The sequence below is a fragment of the Rhinolophus ferrumequinum genome, chromosome 12 (genome assembly GCF_004115265.2).
Source record: "Rhinolophus ferrumequinum isolate MPI-CBG mRhiFer1 chromosome 12, mRhiFer1_v1.p, whole genome shotgun sequence".
In the NCBI taxonomy this organism is placed as follows: Eukaryota; Metazoa; Chordata; class Mammalia; order Chiroptera; family Rhinolophidae; genus Rhinolophus; species Rhinolophus ferrumequinum.
In genome coordinates, this window is record NC_046295.1 from 6,706,450 (window position 1) to 6,719,036 (window position 12,587).

General features: G+C 45.1%; 1 protein-coding gene across 1 annotated transcript; it reads right to left on the minus strand.

Annotated features, from left to right (window-relative positions):
- Nucleotides 1–246: 246 nt before the first annotated feature.
- On the minus strand, nt 247–3,783 carry LOC117032049 (spermatogenesis-associated protein 31A6-like). Its single transcript, XM_033123186.1, has one exon. It carries the CDS (start codon nt 3,781–3,783, stop codon nt 247–249), a length of 3,537 nt encoding a protein of 1,178 aa, XP_032979077.1.
- Nucleotides 3,784–12,587: the final 8,804 nt, after the last annotated feature.

Sequence of the window (12,587 nt, forward strand, 5' to 3'; positions counted from 1 at the left end):
TTGGGATAAGGAGTGAATTTGCAAGGCCAAGGTTAGCCTCCCTGTATTGCCCTCTTTTCTAGAGGCCAAAACATACCGAGCGCAGCACAGACAGAAGCCACGACACCGCTTTCTTATGAGGAAAAATAACATATATTGGGGAACATTAAGTATCTTCAGTGTGCTAATGAGAAAAACGTTTTCTCTACATGGACTGATCTCTGTTCTCTGACATGTTTTTCCACTAGGAATGTCTAGCTAATCGTGTTATGAATGTCCAGGCAAGACGCCTCCCCAGAAGTGACAAATCCCTGGGCAGTGCTGATGGTGGCCTGGAGCACCTGGCATTCTTGGCCCATAGTGACCGGGACTGACTGGAGACCAAGTCTTCTTGGGGGACAGGGATAAGAAGTGACTGACGCCCATCTGCTCATTGTGGAATCGGACACTTTTCAAGGACTGTCTGTGTCTGACGTGTCTGTCCCTGATGGGACAACTCTGGTCACTGGAGTTGGCCTGGTGACTGCAGGCCGTATGACTCCTCAGTCTCCCTTGCTCTGGGTAGAAGGGAAGCCTGTGGTAGCAGAAACACCCACATACTGGGGCTCGGCATTCCTCTTTGTGCTGATTTAAATTCTTCGCATGATGTTCATGGTGAACGGCCATTTTCTGCTCTAGAAACTGTCCCATAGCTGTCATGAGCGCTTGAGCCTCCGGAGTCTCGCCGTCCACAATAGATCGGCTTTTGTCTGGTCCTTGGCGCTGGGCAGTGGCAGATTTGGGCTTACATTTTTGCGGAGCATCCTGACCTTTAAGGTTTTTATGGGGGATAATCCACTGGAACATGGTCCTCATTCTGCTCCCGAGGCAGCTGTGTGGACGGCCGTCTTTTTTCTCTGGCAGCCAATGGAGGTATTTCCTGTCAATAGAGCCTATTGTTCGTTTGATCTTGGCAGAGGGGCTTGTACTTTTGGCGTGAGAGGTCCCCAGCTTTTCAAGCCCTTCTGCATGTTCTCCTGAGTTAGGCCTCCTACCGTCCTCTCTCTTGTAGGTAGGGGCAATCATCTTGCTCCACTTCTCCCAAAAGTCTTCATGTTTTGAGATCCTGGGCTCCTGCCCCGCTAGGCTGCCCCTTTGGGCTTCCATGACGCCACATAGCACCTGGGAAGCTACCCTGTCTGCAGTGGGCACTTTCTGAGGTTGGCAGTGGGTCACCTGAGAAGCCAAGTTGTTGGGCGTAACGGGTTTGTATGTGGCACCATCTTGAGGCTGGTTCTCTGACTCTAACCTCATGTTGGGCTGATATTCACTAACAACCTCTCTGTGAAGGCATGGCTCTCCCGGATCCTGGAGTACAGATATTCTCGGGAATAGGACACTTTTGCTGGTCCCTGGGGCCCCTAAACTCCTCAAATGTGCATTTATGTTTTGGGGGTTTGTCGGCACATTGGCTCCCAAGATGACTCTAGACTCTGGGTGAAGAGCAGGGGACAATTTGGCCTCCACTGCCTCGCTGGTCTCTTTGGCACGCCCAGTTTGGGACCCTAAGTTCATCTCCTTCATTGTTACCCTATAGCAAGGGTCTCGTGGGGCTCGACCCCCATTCTTCCCGCTTGGCCGATTCCTGGCCATTGGTAAACTTGAACTGGGCTGCAGGCTGCCCTGTTTGGTCCACTCCACAGTCCCACTCTGCCAGGTGATTGTGAGGGACTGAGAAGGTGGCCTGGCTTCCTGTCTAGGCAGAGAGGCCTTTGGGGGCCCATGGCCATCAGTAAGTGGGGTCCCTCTGCCCACCCTCTGCGTTTCCTCGCACACAGGTGAGGGGCCAATGAGCGGCCTCACTAGGTTGGGACCCGACTCTTCTGTTATAATCTTCTCTCCTGGATGGGCCTGAGGTGCTTTGCCCAGGATCTGAGCAAACTTGACGATGGTCTGGGCCCCAGATACACAGGAGGCTGAGAAGGGAAAGGTGAACTGCTGAGTGGGCAAGAGTTGAGCCTTTTTCATCTTAAAGACACTGATGAACTTGAGGACCTTGAGGGGTAGGCCCCACCTGTGCCTCACCCGAAACCTTCTGATATGTGCTTCTAGCAGCTCTCGAGTGTCCATACTGAGGAAGGAAACCCTGTGGGTGGTGTTCACCGAGGGTTCCCAGCCCTTCAAGATGCCCAGATTTCTGGGTTCCATGTGAGTGTCAGACTTGGCAGAAGCGTGGTTGACAGTAAGCCATGATCGACGCACACTCACAGGGATGAAACCCTCGCTGATCTGCCTCAACTTCCTGCCCAAATGGCCTTTCAGGAGGTTTTCTTGATTTTTGTCTAAGCTCCTCAGCACATCGCTTCCTGAGTCACTTCTCAAAAACATCCAGTCACTTTCTGAGTCCTCAGAGTCTGCCCCAGGAAACGTCACTAGCGAGCCTTCTGAGCCCCTGGAGAAGTCCTCTGGGATGTTCCCCAGTATACGCCCCAGTTCCTGGCCCATGTCCTGGCTTAGCTGGAAATCCATCTTCTGTGCATCTTTGCTGCTTTCACCTGTAAACGAGGAGGGCCCTGAGGGCCCATGCGTGTCCTGTGCCTGACACCTCCCTGGTAATCTGCCCTGAAGCTGCCCTAGTTCTAGGGACTCTTGGACCTTGCGGGGCAGCTCCCAGTGGTGTTGGATAAGCCACTTCTGTATGTATTGCTCCAGTTGGTTCCGGAGCTCAGGACTGATGGGATAATTCTCAGGAAGGATGGAGACCCCCGGATCATCCTTTGTAATGTGGGACGGGAAGATACTAAAGACTTTCTGAGGTCTTTTGCCTACAGAGGACAAGGCCTGCCCACTTTCTAGTGGTTCCTGCAACCAGGGCCGTTCTGGATGTTGAATCTCAGTTGGGATGAGATAGTGTGTTTTATTCTGGGCTGTTGGGCAAGATACTCCATGGGCCCCGATCTGGGGTGGAGATGACGATGAAAGGATTGGTAGAGAGGACTGGAGATGTGCCTGGGTCTGGACCTGAGCCAGAGATGAGGCCTGGAATTGCAGCATGGATGGAACCGGGGGTTTAGATCGGAACTCCAGGTGGGATAGGGGCTGGGAATGGGAAAGCTGTGGAGATGCTTTAGCCTGCAGCTGAATTGGGCAGGCACTCAAGATTCCATTGAATAAGAAAGACGGAGACTGTAGCGCGGATGGGTTCTCAGAGATCCAGGCAGTAGCCACCAGGGATTCACTGTGCAGAGAGGGGAGACCCCAGAAAAGCTGGTTATATTGCTGCTGTAGACAGTCCCCCAAGACCTTGGGATTTGAGAGCTGCTGAGTACCAGGCAGTTGCTCTGGTTTGCTTTTTAGGCTCCAGGAGTGTTGGGGGATTTTCGTGGCCTGCTCAGCACCCAGTGATTTCAACATATTTCCCACAGAATTCAGGTGGTAGTCTGGGCTCCTTTGTTTTGGACATGATCCGTCTTTTTCTGTTTCCTTCCAAAGCTTTATCTTGATTCCCTTTGTGACTTGTATGTCCAGGACATTCTGATCACCAGAGCTGAACAAAGAGGGGCTGCCAGCCTCTACCTGTCTGTCTGTGGGGTCTCCCGCAAGCAAGGCCTCTTGTGCGTGGTGGGACAGCTGCTCTTGCTGGGTCTCACACTGCGATGAGGTCGAGAGGCACAAGGCTTGGGCAGCCGCCGGCCACCACGACAGGGTCGAAATGCGACAGCTTGTGTGAGCAAGGCCTGACGTGGTTGGGCGTGGGACAGGAGAAGCCGGCCAAGGGGTGTGTGGAGATGAGCTCTGGGGGACGGTGCCTAGTGGCAGTGCCATCAAGTCACACTGAGGAAGAGTCAGAGCAGATTCCGCTGGTAGGGGTCAGAGGAGGCTGTCGGAACTGGAGGGCGGGCCTCTGAATCAGGCAGGCATGAGGCAGAAGGCGAATGTGCACGTGGCCGGGGTGAAAAAAGGGGCAGGAAAGGCTCTGGGGGCTGAAGGGCACTCAGGGATGAGTGGACGGGAACAGAAACAGAGGAGGTTATCGGGCTTGGTGAGTGGGCGACGGCCAGAGGTAGGCGGTGTTCAGACAGAGCAGGTGAGGAAGCCAACGGGGACGCGGAAGGAGGAGCATCTTCCACAGGCTCCCCGCAGGATCTGTGGGTTCCCTCAGGAGCTGCTTTGCACACCTTACCAGGGGGGTCTTGACATGAGCCCTGGTGAAAACTGCCCTTGTCCGTATGTCTCTCCAGGTGGCTGCAGGAGACAGAGGCACAGGCTGCATCCACGGGTAGGTGGGGCCAGGAGGGCCGGGAAGACCGGGGAGGGTGAGCGCCTGGGGTTCAGGGTCTCCATGGCCCCAACCTCACAGTGCCCCTGCTGTCCCTCACTCCACGGTTGTAGCCACACCTCATCCCTATGTCCCCTCTCCCCCCAAGGTCAGTCCAATGTGGCCTGCAGCCAGGGGTCAAATCATGGGCTCAGAAGTGGAGAGGACCCAAGAGCGAATTGGAAGATACTTTACCTTCGCAGAAGAGAAATCAAGCGCTGAACTTCATGCAGTTCATGCAGACAATTTCTGTACGCTGGAAATCAGGAGACTGGGTCATGTGGTGAAGGCAGGGCCTGGAGCTCTTATAGGAGTCTAAGTGCAATGACCCTTTAGGGGACATGCCTGGGAGAGTGGACTGTGGAGCCCAAGCATCAGGGTCCCGGGACACGTGATCCCTAACAGTGATGGCAGGCTCAAGAGCTTTGTCATTTACAAAGAGCTTCCACATCCATTAACCCTGAGACCCTCGCCCTATGTGGAAGGAAGGGCAGGCGACAACTCACAGTCTAATCTGAGCACAAGACACAACGTGTCCACAGTGGACCTGGAGGTCCCACCTACCGGTCAGGCAGTATTGGCTCCTGACAGCCCAAACACCCCACATGGCAACGCCCGTTTCCCGGTGCTCAATGCTTCATTCTGAGCACGGGATCTGGGAAGGATCCGGGTTCTGATCTCCTTCCCAGGAGCTTCCCCAAGGGCTCTGTTTGCTGAGTGAAAGCTCTGCCGCTGGATTTGGGAGCCCTGGAGCTGGGCCTTCAGGGACAGGACAGGTGGGGTGATCTGTGGGGGACAGGGCTGAGGGGCAGAAGCTCATCTGTCAAATCTCTGCTTTTCTTCCTGCTCCCCCGCCTCGGCTCCACTGGATGCTGAGAGACAACAAAATATGAGGGGCTGGGACCCCATTCTCAGTCTCTTCTCTAGACAAGCTGCAGCCTGATACTCAGTGTTCATCAACAGGACTTTCTACATTTAACTAATAAGACTTTCTGGTTTTTCCTCTTTTTACTTATTTTTAAAGTAGATAAAATGTTTGTTTTTCTTCTTTGAAGGGTACTAGAAAGTATTCTCTATGTGAGACCCACCATGGCTTTCTGCCATCGCACTTCCTATGCTCAGTAAATACGCCTTCTCAGACCTCCAGGCCCATGAGAGCGCCATCAGGTGGGACTCTGCTGCCCGAGGCCAGAGCCTCACTGCAGCCTCTGCTCAGAGGCCCCAAAGGTCTCCAGCCCCGACAGAGGACGAGAAGCTCCCCGGAGACACCAGCCAGGGGAACGCAGCTGGTGAACCAGTGCCTGGGGGCCTGTCCCCACACAGATCCAACTCAGTATCCAGTCCTTGGCCACTGGTCACTGCACCTGGGACTGTGCCCTGGAGCCCTGCACCATACCTGGACTCCTGGTCTGAGGTCTCAGATAGAAATTCTCATGCCCGCTCTCAGCCCTGCCCCCTGCCCCTGCTTGTTCCGGAAGGATGATGTTCTATTCTTTCCTGAGAATCTCCATCCCAGGAGTCTCTCTGGATGATTTGGAAAAAATGGAAATAAGAATGAGAAAAATGTAATCTCTGTTGGGCCTGGTCCAAGGGTTCCCTACCTTCTTGATGTTTCGTTTCTTTGGTGGTGGTAAGAATGGTTTACTCTTGAAGAACGTCAGTAACAGGAGGAAGAGCCCCACTCCACACAGGAAGGTGAAGATTGCATCAGTCACACATGGAGTATAACTGGAGCTTAGCCATGTATCAATAAAACTTCTCAGAGAAAGGAGAGGATTCTCCATCATCTGAATCACACTGTTCCCTCAGGCTGAGGGACTGAACACTGGCAGTTCACTTGGGGAAGAACCTTAGGCACACATCAGAGAACTGTGACGTTGTCACAAAGGATGCTGAAGGGGGGAGGGGACAGTAAGAGGAGGAGGCTGAACAACCGCCCTTCCCCCACCATCCAGCCCCACATACCCCTGCTCCCTCCTGGGCCTTCTAGAGCTCTCATTCCAGCTCTACCCTCACTTGTCAGAGAGACCTTAGCCCATTTTCTATTAATTTCTTCTGGAACTCAGACGTCACCCTGTTCCCTTCTCCCTTAAAGGTTTCGCCTAGAAGCCCACCAATTTCATAATCTTTGAAAATCTGAAGTTGATTCTGAAATTTCGGCTATTTTCCAGGGACTTTTACTCTATTTCCTCTGTCCTCAACTCCAGCTTCCCTTCATAAGTTTTTGAAGGGAATGTCTTGCATAAACTCAGGCACAGAACTTTTATACTCACTTAGTTTTGTGAATTTTGAAGAGTGTTTATTTTGTCACATTTTCAATCAGAGGGACCCACACATCAAAAATTAAAATAATTTGTTATTCAAAATTTATAAATCTAAGTATGAAAGAACTATACATAGTGAAACCTTTAAATATAATTTTACAAATTTGTAGCATACTTCTGGAGTTAGTAAAGCTTTAAATTGCCCAGGGACTTTTGGGACATGTACACACACACACAGACACACACACACACTCATCCTTTCACAGATCAGTATTTTTAAATTGAAGAATCCGTAATCTTCTACTTAAATTTTTTTCATATGTTTTTATACAACTGCTTATTTGCCAAAATATAGTTCTCACTCTCCATATAAGTTTTGAAACATGTCTTAGTCCGTTAGGGCTGCTATAACAAAATACCACAGACTAGGGTAGATTAAAAAAACAAAACAATAGGAATTTACTTCCCACAGTTCGAGAGGCTGGAAAGTGCCAGATCATGGCGCCAGCATGGTCACCTTCTGGTGAGAGCCCTCTTCCTGGTTCATAGCCAGAGACTTCTCACTGTGTCCTCACATAGTAGGAGGGGGCTAGGGCTCTCTCGGGAGCCTCTCTTATAAGGCCAATCCCATTAATGACGGCTTATAAGCACCATCCGGTGGCCCCACCTCCTATCATCATTAGGAATTAGGATTTCAACAATACAACTTTGGGGAGAGACACAAACATTAAGACATGTGCATATGTGCTACTCTCAGAAGCCATGAATGGGTTAGGGTGACCTAATGTGACCCTTGAGGTGTGTAGGATGGAGCGTGACACTAGGAGTCGAAGCCTGGGTCTGATTTAGTTCTTGAGCAGCCTCTTCACATATCCCTAGAATGTTCTGTATGTATTTGTTTTTCTGAATGTGCCTTGCTTTCCCCCGCTTTCCCCTTCAGACCCCTGGAGCCTCCAGTCCAGCCTGACCCATATAGAAAGAGCTTTGAGTCCCATACAGAGTTCCCTTATGGTCCCATTCACATCCCCTCAGCAGTAATCTAGATTCACTGAGGGATTCACATGGTAAAATTGTCTTCACACTCCAGGTGCGGTTAAAAATAGTGTGTGTCTCCTGCTTGCTGGTCATAACATTTTTATACAACTTTAGGAGGAATGAGGGCATTTGAGTTTATTTGGCTGTATTGTCAAAGACATTCATGAGGACATCTGCATCTGCTGTCACTTCTTTGATTTGCCATCTTTTTCTCCTTTAAAATATTGGTACCTGTTCAAATCAACAGTCTATCTTCACACCTAAGGGAATTGCAAAAAGAACAGAAATATAAGCCCAAAGGGAGTACAATGAAGGAAATAATAAAGATCAAAGTGGAAATAAATGAAATAGAGACCAAATAAACAGTACCAAAGATCAATGAAGCCAAGAGCTGGTTTTTGTTTGCTTGTTGAAAAGATAAACAAAATTGACAAACCTTTAGCCAGACTCACCAAGAAAAAGAGAGGACCCAAATTAATAAAATCAATAATGAAAGAGGAGAAATGACAACAGATACCACAGAAATATAAAAAATTTTAAGAAAATACTACAAACAACTACATGCCAACTAATTAGACAATCTGGAAGAAATGGATAAATTTTTAGAAACATACAATCATCCAAGACTAAATCAAGAAGAAACAGAAAATCTGAACAGACTGATTACTACCAGTGATATTGAATCAGTAATCAACAAGCTCCCAACAAAGAAAAGTTCTGGACCAGATGGTTTCACAGGTGAATTTTACCAAATATTCAAAAAAGAAGTAACACCTATTCTTAAGCTATTCAAAAAATCCAGAATGAGGGAAGGCTCCCAAGAATACTTTACAAGGCCACTATTACTCTGGTTCTAAAATCAGACAAAGACATTAGAAAAAAGAGAAAACTACAGACCAATATTCCTAATGAACACAGATTCAAAAATCCTTAACCAAATATTAGCAAACTGGACTCAACAATACATTAAAAAGATCATACACCATGATCAAGTGGGATTCATTCCTGGTATGCAAGGTTGGTTCAATATCTACAAATCAATTAATGTGATACACCACATTAACAAAATGAAAATAAAAATCATATGGTCATATTAATAGATGCAGAAAAGGCATTTGACAAAATCCAGCAACAATTTATGATAAAAACTCTTAGCAAAGTGAGAATAGAGGGATCATATCTCTACATAATAAAAGCCATATGTGATAAACCCACAGCTAACATCATACTCAATGGGGAAAAGCTAAAACTTTCCCTTTAACATCATGAACATGATTGCTCACTTTCACCACTTTTATTCACCATAGTTCTGGAAGTTCTAGCGACAGCAGTCAGACAAGAAAAAGAAATAAAAGGCATCCAAATTGGAAAGGAGGAAGTAAAATTGTCATTATATACAGACGACATGATGCTATATAGAAAAAACTCCAAAGACACCACCCAAAGCTATTAGAACTGATAAATTTAGTAAAGTAGCAGGATACAAAATTAATATTCAGAAAACAGTTGCATTTGTGTACACCAATAATAAACTATTAGAAGGAGAAATCAAGAAAATAATTCCATTTGCAATTGCTTCAAAAACAATAGAATACTTAGAAATAAATTTAACCAAAGAACTAAAAACCTGTACTCAGAAAATTATAAGACACTGAAGAGAGAAATCAAAGAAGATACAAATAAATGGAAACACATACCATGCTCATGGATAGGAAGAATTAATATAGTTAAAATGTCAATACTAGCTAAGGCAATATATAGATTCAGTGCAATTCCTATCAAACTACCAATGACATTTTTCACAGAAGTAAAACATATAATCTTAATTTTTTTATTAAAATTTATTGATGTGACAATTGTTAGTAAAGTTACATAGGTTTCAGGTATGCAATTCCACAATGTGATATAATCCTAAAATTTATGTGGAACCATAAAAGACCCCAAATAGCCACAGCAATCTTGAGAAATAACAAAGAACGAAGTGGGAGGTATCACACTACCTGACATCAAATCATATTTCAAGGCTATAGTAATCAAAACAGCATGGTATTGGCATAAAAACAGACACATAGATCAATAGAACAGGACAGAGAGCCCAGAAATAAATCCATTGCTATATGGTCATTTACTCTATGACAGTGGAAGCAAGAATTTACATTGGGGTAATGACAGTATAATCAATAAATGGTGCTGGGAAAACTGGACTGACGCATGCAAAATAATGAAGCTGGACCATCTCCTTACCCCATATATGAGAACAAATTCAAAATGGATTAAACACTTAAATGTAAGATCTGAAACCATAAAATTCCTAGAAGAAAATATAGGAAGTAAATTTGCAGACATTACCCTGAGTAATAATATTTTTACTGATGTATCCTCTTGGGCAAGGGAAGTAAAAGAAAAAAATAACATATGGGATTACATCAAACTAAAAAGCTTTTTCACAGCAAAAGAAACCATCAATAAAACAAAAAGACCCTACTGAATGGGAGAAGATATTTGTCAACAATACATCTGATCAGGGGTTAATATTCAAAATTTATAAAACACTCATTCAAATCAACACCAAAAAACCAAACAACCAAATTAAAAAATGGGCAGATGACATGAAGAGACATTTCTCTAAAGAGGACATACAGATGGCCAACAGACATGAAAAAATGCTCAACCTCACTAATCATTAGAAAAATGCAAATAAATACCACAGTGAGATACCACTTCACTCCGGTCAGAATGGCTATCATCAATAAATCAACAAACAAGTGCTAGTGAGGTTGTGGAGAAAAGGGAAGCTTTGTGCACTATTGGTGAGATTGCAGATTGGTGCAGCCACTGTGGAAATTAGTATGGAGGTTTCTCAAAAAACTGAAAATAGAACTACATTATGACCTAGCAATTCCACTCCTAGGTATCCAAAACTCTAATTCGAAAAATTTATGCACCCCTATGTTTATTGCAGCACTATACACAATAGCCAAGACATGGAAACAACCGAAATGCCCATTGGTAGATGACTGGATTAAGAAACTGTGGTACATTTATACAATGGAGCATTATGCAACCATAAAGAAGAATGAAATCTTACCATTTGCAACAATATGGATGGACCTAGAGAACATTACGCTAAGGGAAATAAGTCAGACAGAGAAAGACAAATACCGTATGATCTCACTTATATGTGGAATCTAAAGAGAAGAATAAACAAATGAACTAATCAGAAACAGTCTCAGAGATATAGAGGAAAAACTGAAAGTTGCTAGATAGGAGGGGGTGGGGATAAGGGAGGTGAAGGGATTAGAAAGCACAATCGGTAACCACAAGATTGTAACAGGGATACAAAAGTCAATTTGAGGAATATAATCAATAATATTGTAAAGATTTTGTAGGGTATCCAATGGACACTTGTCTTATTAGGAAGACCACTTCAGGGATGGTGTAGATGCCTGATCACCGCTCTGTACACCTGAAGCTGAAGCTGAACAATAATGAATGTCAAGTATAATTATATATATGTATACATATATTTACATATATATTCACAAGAAGTGGAGTACAGCATTAGGAATAGAGAGACTGGAAATGTAATGACTATATGTGATGTCAGAGGGGTAATAGATTGGGGGAGGGGAGTTATCACTTTGTGAAGGGTATAAATAAATGATAAATGTCTAGGTATTACATTGTTTTGTACACCTGAAACTAATAAAAAAGAAAGAGAGAAAGAAACTGTGGTACATTTATACAATGGAATATTACTTGTCCATAAAGACGAATGAAATCTTACCATTTGCAATGATATGGATGGACCTAGAGAACATTATGCTAAGTGAAATAAGTCAGACGCAGAAAGACAAATACCACATGATCTCACTTATATGTGGAAACTAAAGAACTGAATAAATGAACAAACTAAACAGAAATAGTCTCAGAGATATAGAGGAAAAACTGAGGGTTGTTAGTTGGGAGGAGGGTGGGGATGAGGGAGAACGTGAGCGGATTAGAAAGCACAAATTGGTCGTCACAATATGGCCACGGGGATACGAAGGATAGTTTGGGGAATATAATCAAGGAGATTTTGTAGGGTGTCAGATGGGCACTTGTCTTATTAGGGAGACCACTTCATGGACTGTGTAGATACCTGACCACTGCGCTGTACACCTGAAGCTGAAGCTGAGTAATACCGAATGTAAACTGTAATTTAATATATATATATAGTCACAGGATGTGGAGTACAGCATAGGAAATAAAGTCAATGGAATTGTAACAGCTATATACGATGTTAGACGGGTAATAGATTGGGGAAGGGTTATCACTTTGTGAGGGGTATAAATGTCTAACTATTACATTGTTTTGTATGCCTGAAACTAATAAAAAAATTCATACTTGGAATTCAACCATATCAAAAATTGGGCTTAGGTCTTTCTTGTATTCATATTTGCCCTCTACATTTTCTCCATTATTTTCAATATGTTTTGTTTGATGAATTGTTGTGTTTCTTGGGGTTTTTTTGACATTAAAAAAATCTTATCTGATAATCTTTACCTTGGTTTATTTAATTACTGTTCTATTATAATTTGTTTCTGCCACCTTATTTTATCCTTTATTTTCTTTCTTTCTTTTTTTTTTTTTTTAAAGATTTTATTGGGGAAGGGGAACAGGACTTTATTGGGGAACAGTGTGTACTTCCAGGACTTTTTTCCAAGTCAAGTTGTTGTCCTTTCAATTTTGGTTATGGAGGGCGCAGCTCAGCTCCAGGTCCAGTTGCCATTGCCGTTGCTAGTTGCTGGGGGCACAGCCCACCATCCCTTGTGGGAATCGAACCGGCAACCTTGTGGTTGAGAGGATGCGCTCCAAACAACTGAGCCATCCGGGAGCTCAGCTGCAGCTCAGCTCAAGGTGCCGTGTTCAATCTTAGTTGTAGGGGGCGGAGCTCACCATCCGTTGCGGGACTCGAGGAGTTGAACTGGCAACCTTGTGGTTGAGAGCCCACTGGCCCATGTGGGAATCGA

Excerpts from the sequence above, each read along its gene's own strand:
- LOC117032049 (XM_033123186.1), bottom strand. The coding sequence starts at position 3,783 with ATGGCACTGCCACTAGGCACCGTCCCCCAGAGCTCATCTCCACACACC.